General features: G+C 46.7%; 1 protein-coding gene across 1 annotated transcript; it reads left to right on the top strand.

Annotated features, from left to right (window-relative positions):
• The first annotated feature begins 7,234 nt into the window (after positions 1–7,234).
• ASCL1 (achaete-scute family bHLH transcription factor 1) lies at positions 7,235–11,654 on the top strand. Its single transcript, XM_053258420.1, has 2 exons — positions 7,235–8,560; positions 10,373–11,654. Exon 1 carries the CDS (start codon positions 7,804–7,806, stop codon positions 8,500–8,502), a length of 699 nt encoding a protein of 232 aa, XP_053114395.1. The 5' UTR covers positions 7,235–7,803; the 3' UTR covers positions 8,503–8,560; positions 10,373–11,654.
• Positions 11,655–12,473: the final 819 nt, after the last annotated feature.

Below are 12,473 nucleotides of genomic sequence, written 5' to 3'. Positions count from 1 at the left end.
TCTATGGAGGCCTAATCCACATTTGCAGCAAAATTACATGGTAGAATCTTGAGGAAGTAGAGTGGACTGTACCACAACAGCATAGGGAAAGCTATTTTTGAATGCTTGCTCTTGTTAAAAAAAAGTTTCTGCAAGTAAAAACAAAATATTTTTTAAAATAAAAGGCAGTATCTAACAATCTATAGCAAAAAGGGTACTTCCTAGCTTGCTTCATACCCACTGGTATCCACTGGCTCATTTGCCTTTGACAGACCTGCCCAGGCCATGACAATAGTTTTTTGCTTCCAAGAGAAGAAGAAGCAAAAAGAGAAAGCAGAAGGAGAAGGAGACTTAAAAACAAAAAACAAAAACCCTTCAAAGTGTACATGAAACTTCATCTGTTTTGAAAAAAGGTTAAGAAGCTACATCTCAGGCAGCACAGCTTGTTCTATAGCATAGAGTTGGGTTTGAAATATCCTGTCAATCATAGGTGACAATACTGGGCAAGATGGTTTCTTGGAAAGGTGCTTCTTATATCCAAATATCTGAGAAACATACCTCCCTGATATCTGTCAGAAAAATAAAATATCAGTCTACAGAAGCACTTGGGTGTATTTACAATACTGTGAGAATGTTGTCTGCCCCGGGAGAGCAGCTTGTGTGAATCTTCTGTCCCCAATTGCTAGCCACGAGCAATATCTGTGGGTATGCATGCAATGGATCATCTGTGCTGGTTTTTCTACAAAGCTTGTAGTGGTCTGCAACAGTCGTCAAGACGGATGCAGATATTTAGTACTAGCCAGTAAGCACTAGGGATTTCTTTCTGAATAAACATGCATAAGATTGAATTCTACCATTTTATTTGTCTATTTTATTTATTTATTAAATTTTTATACCTCACCCAGATGGCTCTAGGCAGTTCACAGTTATAAAGACAGATTTTTAAAAAATGAATAAATAACTCATTAAAACAAAATTAAAACCAATTTAAAATCATTTCAGTATTCTCAATTGTTAGAACTAAACTAATTTGACACATGAGATCTGTGAGTGGATCTTTCTTTCTTTTCATTTCTTTTATGAACATACATTGGCATATATTGAGTTAGACCCTTGGCCCATCTATCTCAGTATTGTCTACACCAGGGATGAGCAAACTTGGCCCTCCAACTGTTGCTGAACTGCAACTCCCATCATTCCCAGCTGTTCAAGATCCAGCCCCAGATGGCATCGACCTTTTGCACCAATAACCCTAATGACCACTAGGGGCATTGGGAGGAGAGATAGTCAGTTAAGGTCTCGGGCAGTGGTGGCAGAGGAAGATGGGCAGCGGACGAAGCTCCGCCGCCCTGAGGAGGAGGATGGCAAGGCAGAGGGAGGTGGTGGCAGGACGGCCTGGCCCTGGCCCCCCGGGGTGAGACGGAGGTGGTATGGGGGGGACAGCTGGGCCCAACTAGAGGCACAGATGCTTTGAGCCTGGGTCCACTAGTTATATGTTAATTGCCCTGCTAAGTCCAGGAAAGCTGCTACCAGAAATAAGGCAGAAACAAAGAGGGTTAGAATTCCCGATGCTACAATTCATTAGAATTGCTTTTTGGGAGGAGATTCAGATAAATGGAACTATACTAAATGCAGGCCCAAGCCTAATAATACTATGATAGAAACAGATAAAAAATGCCTTTTGCATAGATTCTGAAGCCACAGAAAATCTTTTGAGAGATATTGGACTGTTTACAGAATTGGATAAGGATGACAAAAGTCCCCATTTTCCTGGCAGATGGAAGGAAGGTTTCAGCAGATAGGAGAGGTGTTGCAAAAGTGCACTGTAAACTACCAGATGGACAGTGTGTGGCTGTTACTATTGAGAATGCATTGTTTGTATCATCATTGGAGAATAATTTGATTTCTGTGAAATATGGAGTTGAGAAAAGATGCAAGGTTGAGTTCACAGACAAGTATATCACGAATGGAAATGATTTAATTATGACTGCATCTCTAAGAGAGAGTGGGTTGTTTGAACCGGACTCTATAAATGAAAGAACAAACCTAGCAATAGGCTGCAACCAAAAGTCATGTGACCTGCTCTGCACTGATGCCTTGCTCACCGTGACATTAAAGTGATTAATCACCAGAAGTGAAGAGTTACAGGAACCCTGCATATGGCAAGACATTGAAAAGATGCCAACCCACAAAGCTGAGAAATTGAGGAAAGATGCAGAAGAATAAATTGAATCTCTGCACAAGAACAAGTCATGGACACTTGTGGAACTACCTGCTGCAAGAAAGACTGTAGGATACAAATGGGTCTTTAAAATCAAACAAGATGCAGAAGGGGACATACAGTGCTACATGGCAAGGCTAGTAGCCAAAGAATATTCCCAAATATATGGTGAAGACTACAATGAGACATTTGCACGAGTCGTGAAACATACTACCATCAGAACACTACTCAGCATAGTGGCAGCCAGAAAGATGCACATTGACCACTTGGACATCAAGAATTGAGGAAGACGCCTACATGCAGCAGCCACCACCAGGCTTTGAAGAATCTGAAAAACCAAGGCTTGTGTACAAACTTCAAGAGTATTTATGGCTTAAAGCAAGCTGCTAGAGCATGGAATGAAAAGCTGAACAACTGCTGCTCACGGAGGGCTTCATGCAAGGACAAGGTGACCCCTGCTGATACTCAAGTTTCAGAGACAACAGATGGACTTATACCCTTACTTACGTTGATGGCCTGATTATTTGCTATGAAGAGAAACAAAATAGTCATGAGACTGTAGAGCACCTGAACCAGAAACTAGAGGTAAAGGAACTTAGAAGCATTTCATACTACCTTGGCAACCAAACAGAAAGAGAGAAGGATGGAGGCTACCTTGTCAACCAGAAACAGAAAATAAAAGATATTCTAGAATGTCTGGGACTGACAGATGCCAATAAAGTCAGTACACCAATGGATACAAATTTCCTGAAACAAGATGGTGAACCTTTACCAACCAACAACCACTACATAAAAGCAATTGGCAAGCTTTTATATCTATCTATCCACAGTGACAAGGCCAGATATTGCTGCAGCGGAGGGAATCCTAAGAGGAAAACTAAGTGCACCAACCAAGAATGACTGGATCACAGTCAAAAGGCTGGGAAGATACCTGAAGGATACCACACTATGAATTAGAGAATCCAGCAAGCAGCAACCCCAGACTAGTGGGATACATGGACACAGATTGGACTGAAGACAGAGCTGTTCTCAAGTCCACCAGTGGACACCTGTTTTTTTTATGGAGACGGAGCCTTAAGTTGGAATAGCCACAAGTGGTCACTTGTTGTGCTCTCATCCACAGAAGCAGAGTACATATCAGCTACTGAGGTGAGCAAGGAAGCTGTGTGGATATACAAGCTATTGCTGGACTTTGGGGTTGAAGAACCAAAGCTTATTAAGATGTTTGAAGACAACCAAAGTTGTATTCAGCTCTCACAGATGGAAGAAGTCAAGTCTCGAACAAAGCATATTGACACAAAGCACCACTGTGTTCGAGATGCGCAAGAGAAGGGGCTAGTCAAGTTGACGTACTCCCCAACTGAAGAGATGGTGGCAGATGGACTGACCAAGCCACTACTAAAAGATCAGTTCCAGATGCTTTGTGAGAAGATGGGAGTCTTCAACCGGTGCAACAGACGATGAGAAGGGGTGTTGGAGATCCAGCTCCAGATGGCATTGATCTTTTGTGCTGATAACCCTACTGACAACTAGGGACATTGGGAGTAAGGATATGCAAACCAGTTTGGGGGTTTGGGGGTTCGATGGTTCGGGGTCGAACCGACCTCCCCAGTTCTGTTCAGACCAGGACTGAACACCCTCACACACACACCGCAAGTTCATGATTTTTTTTAAAAAATAAAAATATTATTTCTTTACTTCCAGCACCTTTGGGGGGCTTCCTAAAGGCCACGGGGGGGTCCATGAAGGATCCCCCTTCCCCCGCCAGCCTCGGTAATCACCGCCATGGCCCAGTTTACCACTTTTTTTGGCCCATTCGGGCCTGAGTATTTTGGCATGGTGGCCATTTTGCCTGCTGCTGCGCATGCGCATATGGCCTCTGCGAGATCTGGCATGGCCAAGGGCCTCACAGTGGCCATTTGCACATGCATGGCAGCCATATTAAATGGCTGCCACACATGCGCAAATGGCCTCTGTGAGGCCCTGGGACATGCCAGACCTCGCAGAGGCCATTTGCGCATGCGCAGCAGCAGGCAAAATGGCCACCATGCCAAAATACTCAGGCCCGAATGGGCCAAAAAAAGTGGTAAACTAGGCCATGGCGGTGATTACCGAGGCTGGCGGGGGAAGGGGGAACCTTTACGGACTCTCCCTCCCATGGCCTTTAGGAAGCCCCACAAAGGGGCTAGAGGTAAAGAATTTTTTTACAATTTTTTAAAAAAATAAATTCGTGACCCCCCCCCCAGACCAAACCAAACCAGGGGGGTTAAAAGAGGGGCTGGACTGAACTGGTACAGTCAGGTTTGAGTGCAGCTTGCACTTGAACCGAACCGGGCCAGCCGGTTCTGTGCACACCCCTAGTAGAGATAGTCAGTTAAGGTCTTCTTCACTTTCCTGTTTATCTCTGCCTCTGTGCCCCCTCAATTGATAGAATGTACTCAGGAACTTCCTGAGAGGAGTTGTTAGTTGTTGCTGTTGCTGCTGCTGCTCTTCTTCTTCTTCTTCTTCTTCCTCTTCCTCTTCCTCCTCCTCCTCCTCCTCCTCCTCCTCCTCCTCCTCCTCCTCCAAGAATGCTTCTATAGGTCTCTCTCTGACCACCATGTAGCTAGCAGCTAGGGTATTGTTCTTTCCTATCATCATGTATAAAGTAGATTAGTTTAACCTTAATTCAATATCCATGCATATAATTTACAAGCTGTTGCCCCTGTTAGTGCGAGTGAGCTAGCTCCTGAAATACTCCGGTGGTGGGGGAGGTAGAGGGAGGGAGGGAGGGAGAGACAGCACCCATAAACCCTAACAGGTTTGGGAGCCCCAGGCTCAACACCAGCCACCATTTACTGTGACTGGGAATGATGGGAGTTGCAGTTCAACCACCACTGGAGGGCCAGGTTTGCCCATCCCTTCTCTGCGCTTGCTGACAGTAGTTCTTCAGGGTTTCAGTGGTCTTTCCCGATCTAGCTGATTCCAGGAATTGAACTTGAGACCGTCTGCATGTGCTTTACCACGGCACTGAGCTATAGTCTTTCCCTCATTTTTTAAAATGCAGCTGCTAATTTGCTCATCCAGTGGCAAAGTGGAACCTGGGTATTTTAACCTCCTGCCATGTTGTTTTCCTTATCTAAATTACTTATCTGGTTCTGGTTGGCCCTGTGCATATCTGTATTTAAAGGCTGTCTGAGTCAACTATTAGTAACTTCATTACAGTTTCTCGTGTAAGTCAGAACCGGAAAAACTCAGGTGTCTGGTTCCCTGGGCTCCTAGAAATTTGGTGATGGCACCAAGGAATGTTATACAGAGCCTTGATTAAGGCTGGCACTTAAATTCAAAGTCAAAGAAAATGAGCTTGGTGCACTAGAATCTTCAAATACTTCTTCAGCTTTGGTTAGAGTTCTTTTTATTAAAGCAATGTAAAACAATACAAACCCCCTGGAGGTCTATAAAACAAAGCCATTTCATATAGATGAACTTGCTTCAAATTACTAAGCGATGCCAAGAGCAATTTCACACACTGCACAGTGGCAAATCCAGGTTTGCATCCAAGTATATCCAGGGAAATGAAGCAAGTCCTAGCTCCCATCCCTAACAGTGCACATGATGCATATGTTTGCAAATACAGGTTTTTTGCATTTGTGTTTTTACGTGTACTTGCTGGTATTAAATTGCCTACCATATGGCTGCCGTAAGCATGCTGGGAAGAAGAACCTCTGAGCCCATCTTAGCAAGAGCAAAAGATGAGCTACTGGTGAGTATTTCAGGCTGTTCTCAGATGTCCCTGTCTCAAAGGAGATGGGGCTGTAGCTCAATGGCAGAGCATCTGTTTTGCATGCAGAAGGTTCCAGGTTCAATTGCTGGCATCTCCAGGTCGGGCTGGGAAGAGTTCTTTCAGGAGCCACTCCAGTCAGTGCAGACAGTACTGATGGACCAATGGTCTGGTGGTTCGGTAAGAGGCAGCTTCCTATGTAGGTATGTTGTTCCTATGTGTGCTTTCTAAAGGTGCCGTAAGGGGTGGCAGAACACCTGGCTTTCATGCAAAGGTTTCCAGTTTCAGTATCTAGCATCTCCAGAGAGTGAACCCCAAAAGAAACCTGGAAAGGCCTGGAAAGACCCCTCTTTACTCTGGATAACAGCTGCCAGGCAGAGTAGACAATACTGGGCTCGATGGACCAATGGTCTGACTCCGTTGAAGGCAGCTTCATGTGTTTAGATTTAGCTGTGTCACTACCAGAAGTGGGTTCCTGTAGGCTAGAAAGTAGATATGGGCCATCAGATATACATAATTTCTAGCTAATTCAGAGTCAATTTCGAATTACCAACTGGGGGGGAAAGTGAACACTGGTTATCAGCATTGGTTCTGAAAACTGCCGTAGCTGAAGGGCCTGGGCTTATTTATTTTATTTTTCTATTGTTTATTTATTACATTTCTATACTGCCCTATCCAAAGGCTTATTTAGTGGACGCATCCCTCCTTTCAGCTTTGAGGCTTCCGGCACCCCCAAAGAGATGCTGCATCATTTCTTGCGATTGGCCACAGCACTCCTCAGCCGGGCAGAAAAGGCGAGGCCGCCTTTGGCTCCGACCCATCACTCCGGCTCTAGAACGTCAAGTGCTGTCACTTGGCTTCCCAGAGGTGTCTCTTAAGACGTCTGCACACGTGCGTCATATATCCCGCCTCCGCCCAACCGGCTGAGACAGAAACTAGCTCTTTACGGGAAAGTGGCCCAATGCTCCAGTCCAGCGCCAGCTCCTTCCCTTTTGGCCCCCCGCCCCCTTCATTCTCCTCCGTGGATTCTGGTGTTGGTACCAAACCCTTTCCCTACACCCTTTCTCCATCCATCCCCCCCATACCGCCTACTAACAAGCTCAGCCAATCAGTGCCCGCTGCGCTGTCTGGGCCCCCTCTCTCTTTACCCCCATGCGGTGGCCCAGCCCAATTGTTTATTCAATGGCTGGGCCAACGGCACGCGCCTGGCGCACGCACTTGCAACAACAAACCTTGGAAAGGGAGCGGTGGGGGAGGGGGAGCGGAGGCGGAGCTGGGGGCCGCGCGTGTGTGCGGGTTTTCTCTTGGTCTGTGTGTGCGTGTGTATGTGTTGTGTTTTCCCCTCCATCCATTCCTCTGTTCCTCTCCCACCCCCGCACCCCGCGCTCCACGGATGAAAAGGCGGCAGCGCTGCCCGGCTTGCGGCCACTCACTGCAAAGCCGAGGAGTGTGGAAGGCGCAAGGTGCAGAGTGTGTGTGAGGCGAGGCAGCACAGCAGTAGTAGTGGAAAGAGGAGGAGGAGGAGGAGGCGCGGGGGGAGTGTGGAAAGAAGGGGGGGCAGCAAGCGGAGCTCCGGCCGTCCCTTATAAGAGACACAATCTCTGGACCTTTTTTTGGCAAAAGCCGTTTGGCGAAGCGGGCCGCGCACACGCGAGCGCCACGAGCCTCCCTCGGTTCCAAAGAAAGGGGAGGAGGGGAAGCCAAGCGGTGCCATCGGAGCTCGCTCTGCGCTCTACCTCCGCGAGCCTTTCCCCCCCTTCCTTCCAGCCCTTTCCCGGCGCTTCAGGCCAGCAAAAAGCCGTGAGCCCCGCCGCGCGCCTTTCCTCCCTCGTGCGGCCGCCCAATGGCCAGCGGCAGCCCCGCCAAGATGGACAGCAGCGCCAGCCAGCCGCCGCCTCCCCCGCCGTTCCTGCAGCCCGCCTGCTTCTTCGCAGCGGCGGCAGCGGCAGCGGCTGCCGTGGCCGCCTCACAGAGCGTGCAGCAGCAGCAGCAGCAGCAGCTGAGCCCGGCGACGGCGGCAGGCGGCCAACAGAACCAGCCCTCTCCAGGCGCCGCCAAAGCGCCTGTTGCGGCTGCGCCGAAGCCACAGCAGCAGGTCAAGCGGCAGCGCTCTTCGTCGCCGGAGTTGATGCGCTGCAAGAGGCGCCTCAACTTCAGCAGCTTCGGCTACAGCCTCCCTCAGCAGCAGCCGGCGGCGGTGGCGCGGAGGAACGAGCGGGAGCGGAACCGCGTCAAGCTGGTCAACCTGGGCTTCGCCACGCTGCGCGAGCACGTCCCCAACGGCGCCGCCAACAAGAAGATGAGCAAAGTGGAGACGCTGCGCTCGGCCGTCGAGTACATCCGCGCCCTGCAGCAGCTGCTCGACGAGCACGACGCCGTCAGCGCCGCCTTCCAGGCCGGCGTCCTCTCGCCCACCAACTACCCCAACGACATGAACTCCATGGCAGGCTCGCCTGTGTCCTCCTACTCCTCGGACGAAGGATCCTACGACCCTCTCAGCCCCGAAGAGCAGGAGCTGCTGGACTTCACCAACTGGTTCTGAGAGGAGCAGGCGGCCCTCTCGGCCATGGCTTTTCGTTTGGGGGTCTTTTTTGCCGCAGGTGGGTTTGGCTGATTGAGGATGCTGTTGAGCACGGGTGGAGGAGGGAGCGTGGAGGGTGCCCTTGGCAACTTGTTAGAGATGGAAAGGAAGAAGAGTAAGTGTTGTTCCTTAGTTTTGGGCTGCGCGACTTCGGCCTTCTTGGACTACAACTCCCATCATCCAGAGCCACAGGGATTATGGGAATAGTAGTTCAACCTCTGCAAGGAGGGCCAAAGTTGTTCAGTCCTGCCTTAATTACTTGACCAATAGTGACCCCCCCCCCAACCCATATCCCAGGGAGAGCAGCTTACAGAGGCAAAGGATGAATAAGTGCACTTAGGTACTTAGGGGATGAGCACCATATTCCATTAAAATCAATGAGTGCTGAGAGATGCACATTGCCCCTTGAAATCAGTGGCTCCACTCCCTGTTGGTCAGAAGGGTTGTGGATTGAATGCTTGGGCTGCAATCCATGGACCACTTATGGAGCATCTCCTGGAAATCAGAGCTGCAGGGTAGATAGCTTGTGGTTTGTCTAGATTTCTCAGTGACAGTTGTGGGAGGGCAGAACTGCTTTGGGCTAGTCTTAAGCTGCAAACCACCAAACACCCTGCAAGTACTCTTGGAATAGTGCAAACTTTAGTAGGATCATGTGGCTTGTGTGTTACAAACTGACTCAAGAGGCTGGACTTTTGCAGCTGAATCTGCAGTAGGCCTGGAAAATGCTTCACACAAGCTTAAGTGAGGATCTCAATGAAACAAATCTGGGATACGTAGATTGGAACCAAACAGCCAGATCCACTGTACCCGCAATTTCACTTATTTACTTAAAATGTTTATTTCCTGCCTCTCCTGCACTTGAGGCAGCTCATAGTAATATTTTTTAAATGATGCATAAAACACTAGCAACAATTACAGAATAGTGGAAGCCATAAACCAGTGCTCTTGGATTTCTTCTCATTAATACCCTAATCCAAGAGCAAAGCCCACTTACCTGGGATAGTGTTCCATGAATCTAACAGAACTTTTAGGTAACTATGTATGCTAAGGATCCACAACCAGACATTATAATACAAAACGCTTAATGAGACGTGTCTCCAACTGGGAGTTTGATATTTGGGGAACCAGTTCACCTGAAACTAAGGCTGTGGACACAAGCATACTGATTGAAGCTGTGAAGGTTGGCTCAGAATTAGGTGAAATCACTTATACTGGTCAGAAGTAGGTGAGGTCACTTGCATCTTGGTAGGAGAGATCATTGACACCTTTCTGGCCAATGCCTGGATAGGAATCAAACTCATAACCTTATGCATGCTATGAGTTCTATCATGGAAGAAAAATGAGATAGAAATGTGATTAATTAAATAAACTTGGTAAGTATGAAGCCTTAATTGTGAGTAAGTTCCATCGGGGGTTACTTCCAAGTAAAGTGTTCAGAACTGCAGTATATATTTGGCCTTAAATCCAAATAATTCACATTAACTGGATTGTGGACCTGGCTGTGATACTGATTTGCTTCACTGAGTGCTTAAGGGAGCCAGCAAAATAAATGTCATTGGGTCCCTGTCTGAATGCTAGCCAGACATTTTTAATTTTCTCCAAGCAGCCCAGAGCAGTGTACATGGTTATGTTTATCCTCACAACAACCCTGTGAGATGAGTTAGGCTGAGAGATAAGTGACTGGCCCAGAGTCACCCAGTGACTTGTGTGGCTGAACCGGGATTTGAACTTGGGTCTCCCTGGTCTTGAAGTCCCTGGAAGTGTCTCCCTTTTGCTTGGATTAAGCCTTAACACTTACCCTCTTTCTCTCTTCCTTCCTATATTGTTACAGGACTTGTTGCAAAACTGCTGCATTTTCTTACTTTTATTACGGAAAGGAAAAGAAAAAGTCATACAGTGAAGCACAGAAGGAGCTGGACTGTCTGTCCAAGGAACCTGAAGCACTCCCTGAGTCTACCTTTGCACTCCAGAGTCCAGGCCATCCCAAGAGACTAAGGCTGCAAATGTAGGCATATTTACCTGGAGTAAGCCTCATTGAATATGCTGGAACTTACTTCCAAGCAAACACGCATAGGACCAGGCTGTACAATGAGCTTAGAAGCTACAGGGGGCCCATGAAGTGATAAAGCATTTATGTGCATGTTCTCCATCCCCAAAGCAAAACAACATTGTTCCACATAAGTCTTCAACAGAGCAACGAGCTTCCCTTCTTGTTGAAATAAACCCATTTTGAAAGGCTGGTTATCCACTGTTTTATGAACACAAATTGCAGTGCAATTCTAAGCATCTTTACTCAGAAATCTCACAGAGTTTAATAGGACATTCACTAGTAAATGGCCTTAGGATTGTACCTATGCAGCCTGATCCTACGCATGTTTGCTGAAATCAGTGGAACTTACTCTCAAAGTAAGTGTACAGAGGATTGCAGCCCTGGTTGCCAACTTGCCTAATGCTTGTGGAGATTTTGGAAATCAAAACTATGCTGTACTCAAAGAACCCTCTAAAGTGTTTCCCTCTCCCCTTTGTCCACTCCCCACCCTCTAGAATTCCCATCATGAAATGCTTCCAATTTTTTTCTTGTGAACTTTTTATTATATTAAAAAAAATCTATTTGTATCAATCCTAACCAATTTTGGGGATATATTAAGCTATTTTTGTATATAAGAGACAGAGAAGTTTATAGACAATTTTTTGTACAAATGGTTTAAAATGTGTATATCTTGATCACTTTTAAAAAAAATATGTAATGCTTATTACCTCTTCATATCTAGTACGTAGTCAACACAACCTTACAACTGCCATGTTTTTGTTATGTGCTTTTGTAAAGGACTTGGAAATGCCTCCAGATGTACTTTAGCACCAATGTGTCTTACTTTTTTATAGAAACTTTGCTAATGTATTAATAATATTGTTAAACAATGTTCAAAGTGAACAAAGTTTATGCAGCTATTGTCCAAACGCAAAATGGTAGCTATTTATTTTACAAGCTGCTGCCTTTTGAAGAAAAATCACTTTTACCACTGCCTTTTCATACTGTTTTATTACAAACTTACAAAAGTCATGTATAACCATGTTTTATACAAACTAGTTTGGTAATAAAACTTTTGTTTCGATTAAAACGAGGTCTTCCTGGTTGTGCTTCATAGCTTGTGCGCTGTTCTATTTTGCCACTGTTTAACCGAGAACCAAAGGCGGAGGAGCATTTCTGGAGTTGGTTGGGTGTGTGTGTGTATACAGATGTGCAGGACTGAAAATATCCACGCCTATAATGGCATTGCAATGATACTTTTCCGCCTTTGTATTCTGCAATTGTGTATTCCGTCAAGAGAGGCCTGCCAGCTTCATTGTCCTCCTTCCTGTAACTGCTCCACGTTTTAAGAATTTACCCCGACGAATGAATCCAAACAGAGAGGGAGCTCTTTCCCTACTTCTTCAGTCTTCCCACCCTGTCCACCTTCTGATAAAACAGCGCGCACACAAGACAATTAGGAGGGGCTTGGGAGGAGAAGGCGAATAGCGTCCCCTCCCCACAGAATCGTTTATCTTTCCGATATAATTAACGTGTATCAAGTAAAACGTATCAAATCATATTTGATAAGTGGCGGACCGGTGGAAGCAAGGCAACAACTGAAACCAAAGAATAAGCAGGGAAGCAAAAATGGGTTCCTTCGATTCAAGCCGTCGATCTAGCTCGCTTGTTTTTTACTCTACCCCAACAGCGTGATCTGCGTGTAAAAGTACCCAATTACCAAGATTCAAAAAGAAATTGGGCTCCTTTTTTTCTTTCTTTCTTTTTGGCTAGTCTCCTTGTTGTCAGTTAGCAAAGACGTGACCAGAATCCGACTTGGGCTCCTCTTCCTCCCCCACTCCTTCCCCCTCCCTCTTTCTTACTTCGCTCCTCCCGTCCTGCTCGCAAATTCAGTTTGCGTGCG

This window comes from Hemicordylus capensis, chromosome 5, assembly GCF_027244095.1.
Source record: "Hemicordylus capensis ecotype Gifberg chromosome 5, rHemCap1.1.pri, whole genome shotgun sequence".
Taxonomy (NCBI): domain Eukaryota; kingdom Metazoa; phylum Chordata; class Lepidosauria; order Squamata; family Cordylidae; genus Hemicordylus; species Hemicordylus capensis.
This window is presented reverse-complemented; position numbering and strand designations above follow the sequence as displayed.

Excerpts from the sequence above, each read along its gene's own strand:
- ASCL1 (XM_053258420.1), top strand. The coding sequence starts at position 7,804 with ATGGCCAGCGGCAGCCCCGCCAAGATGGACAGCAGCGCCAGCCAGCCG.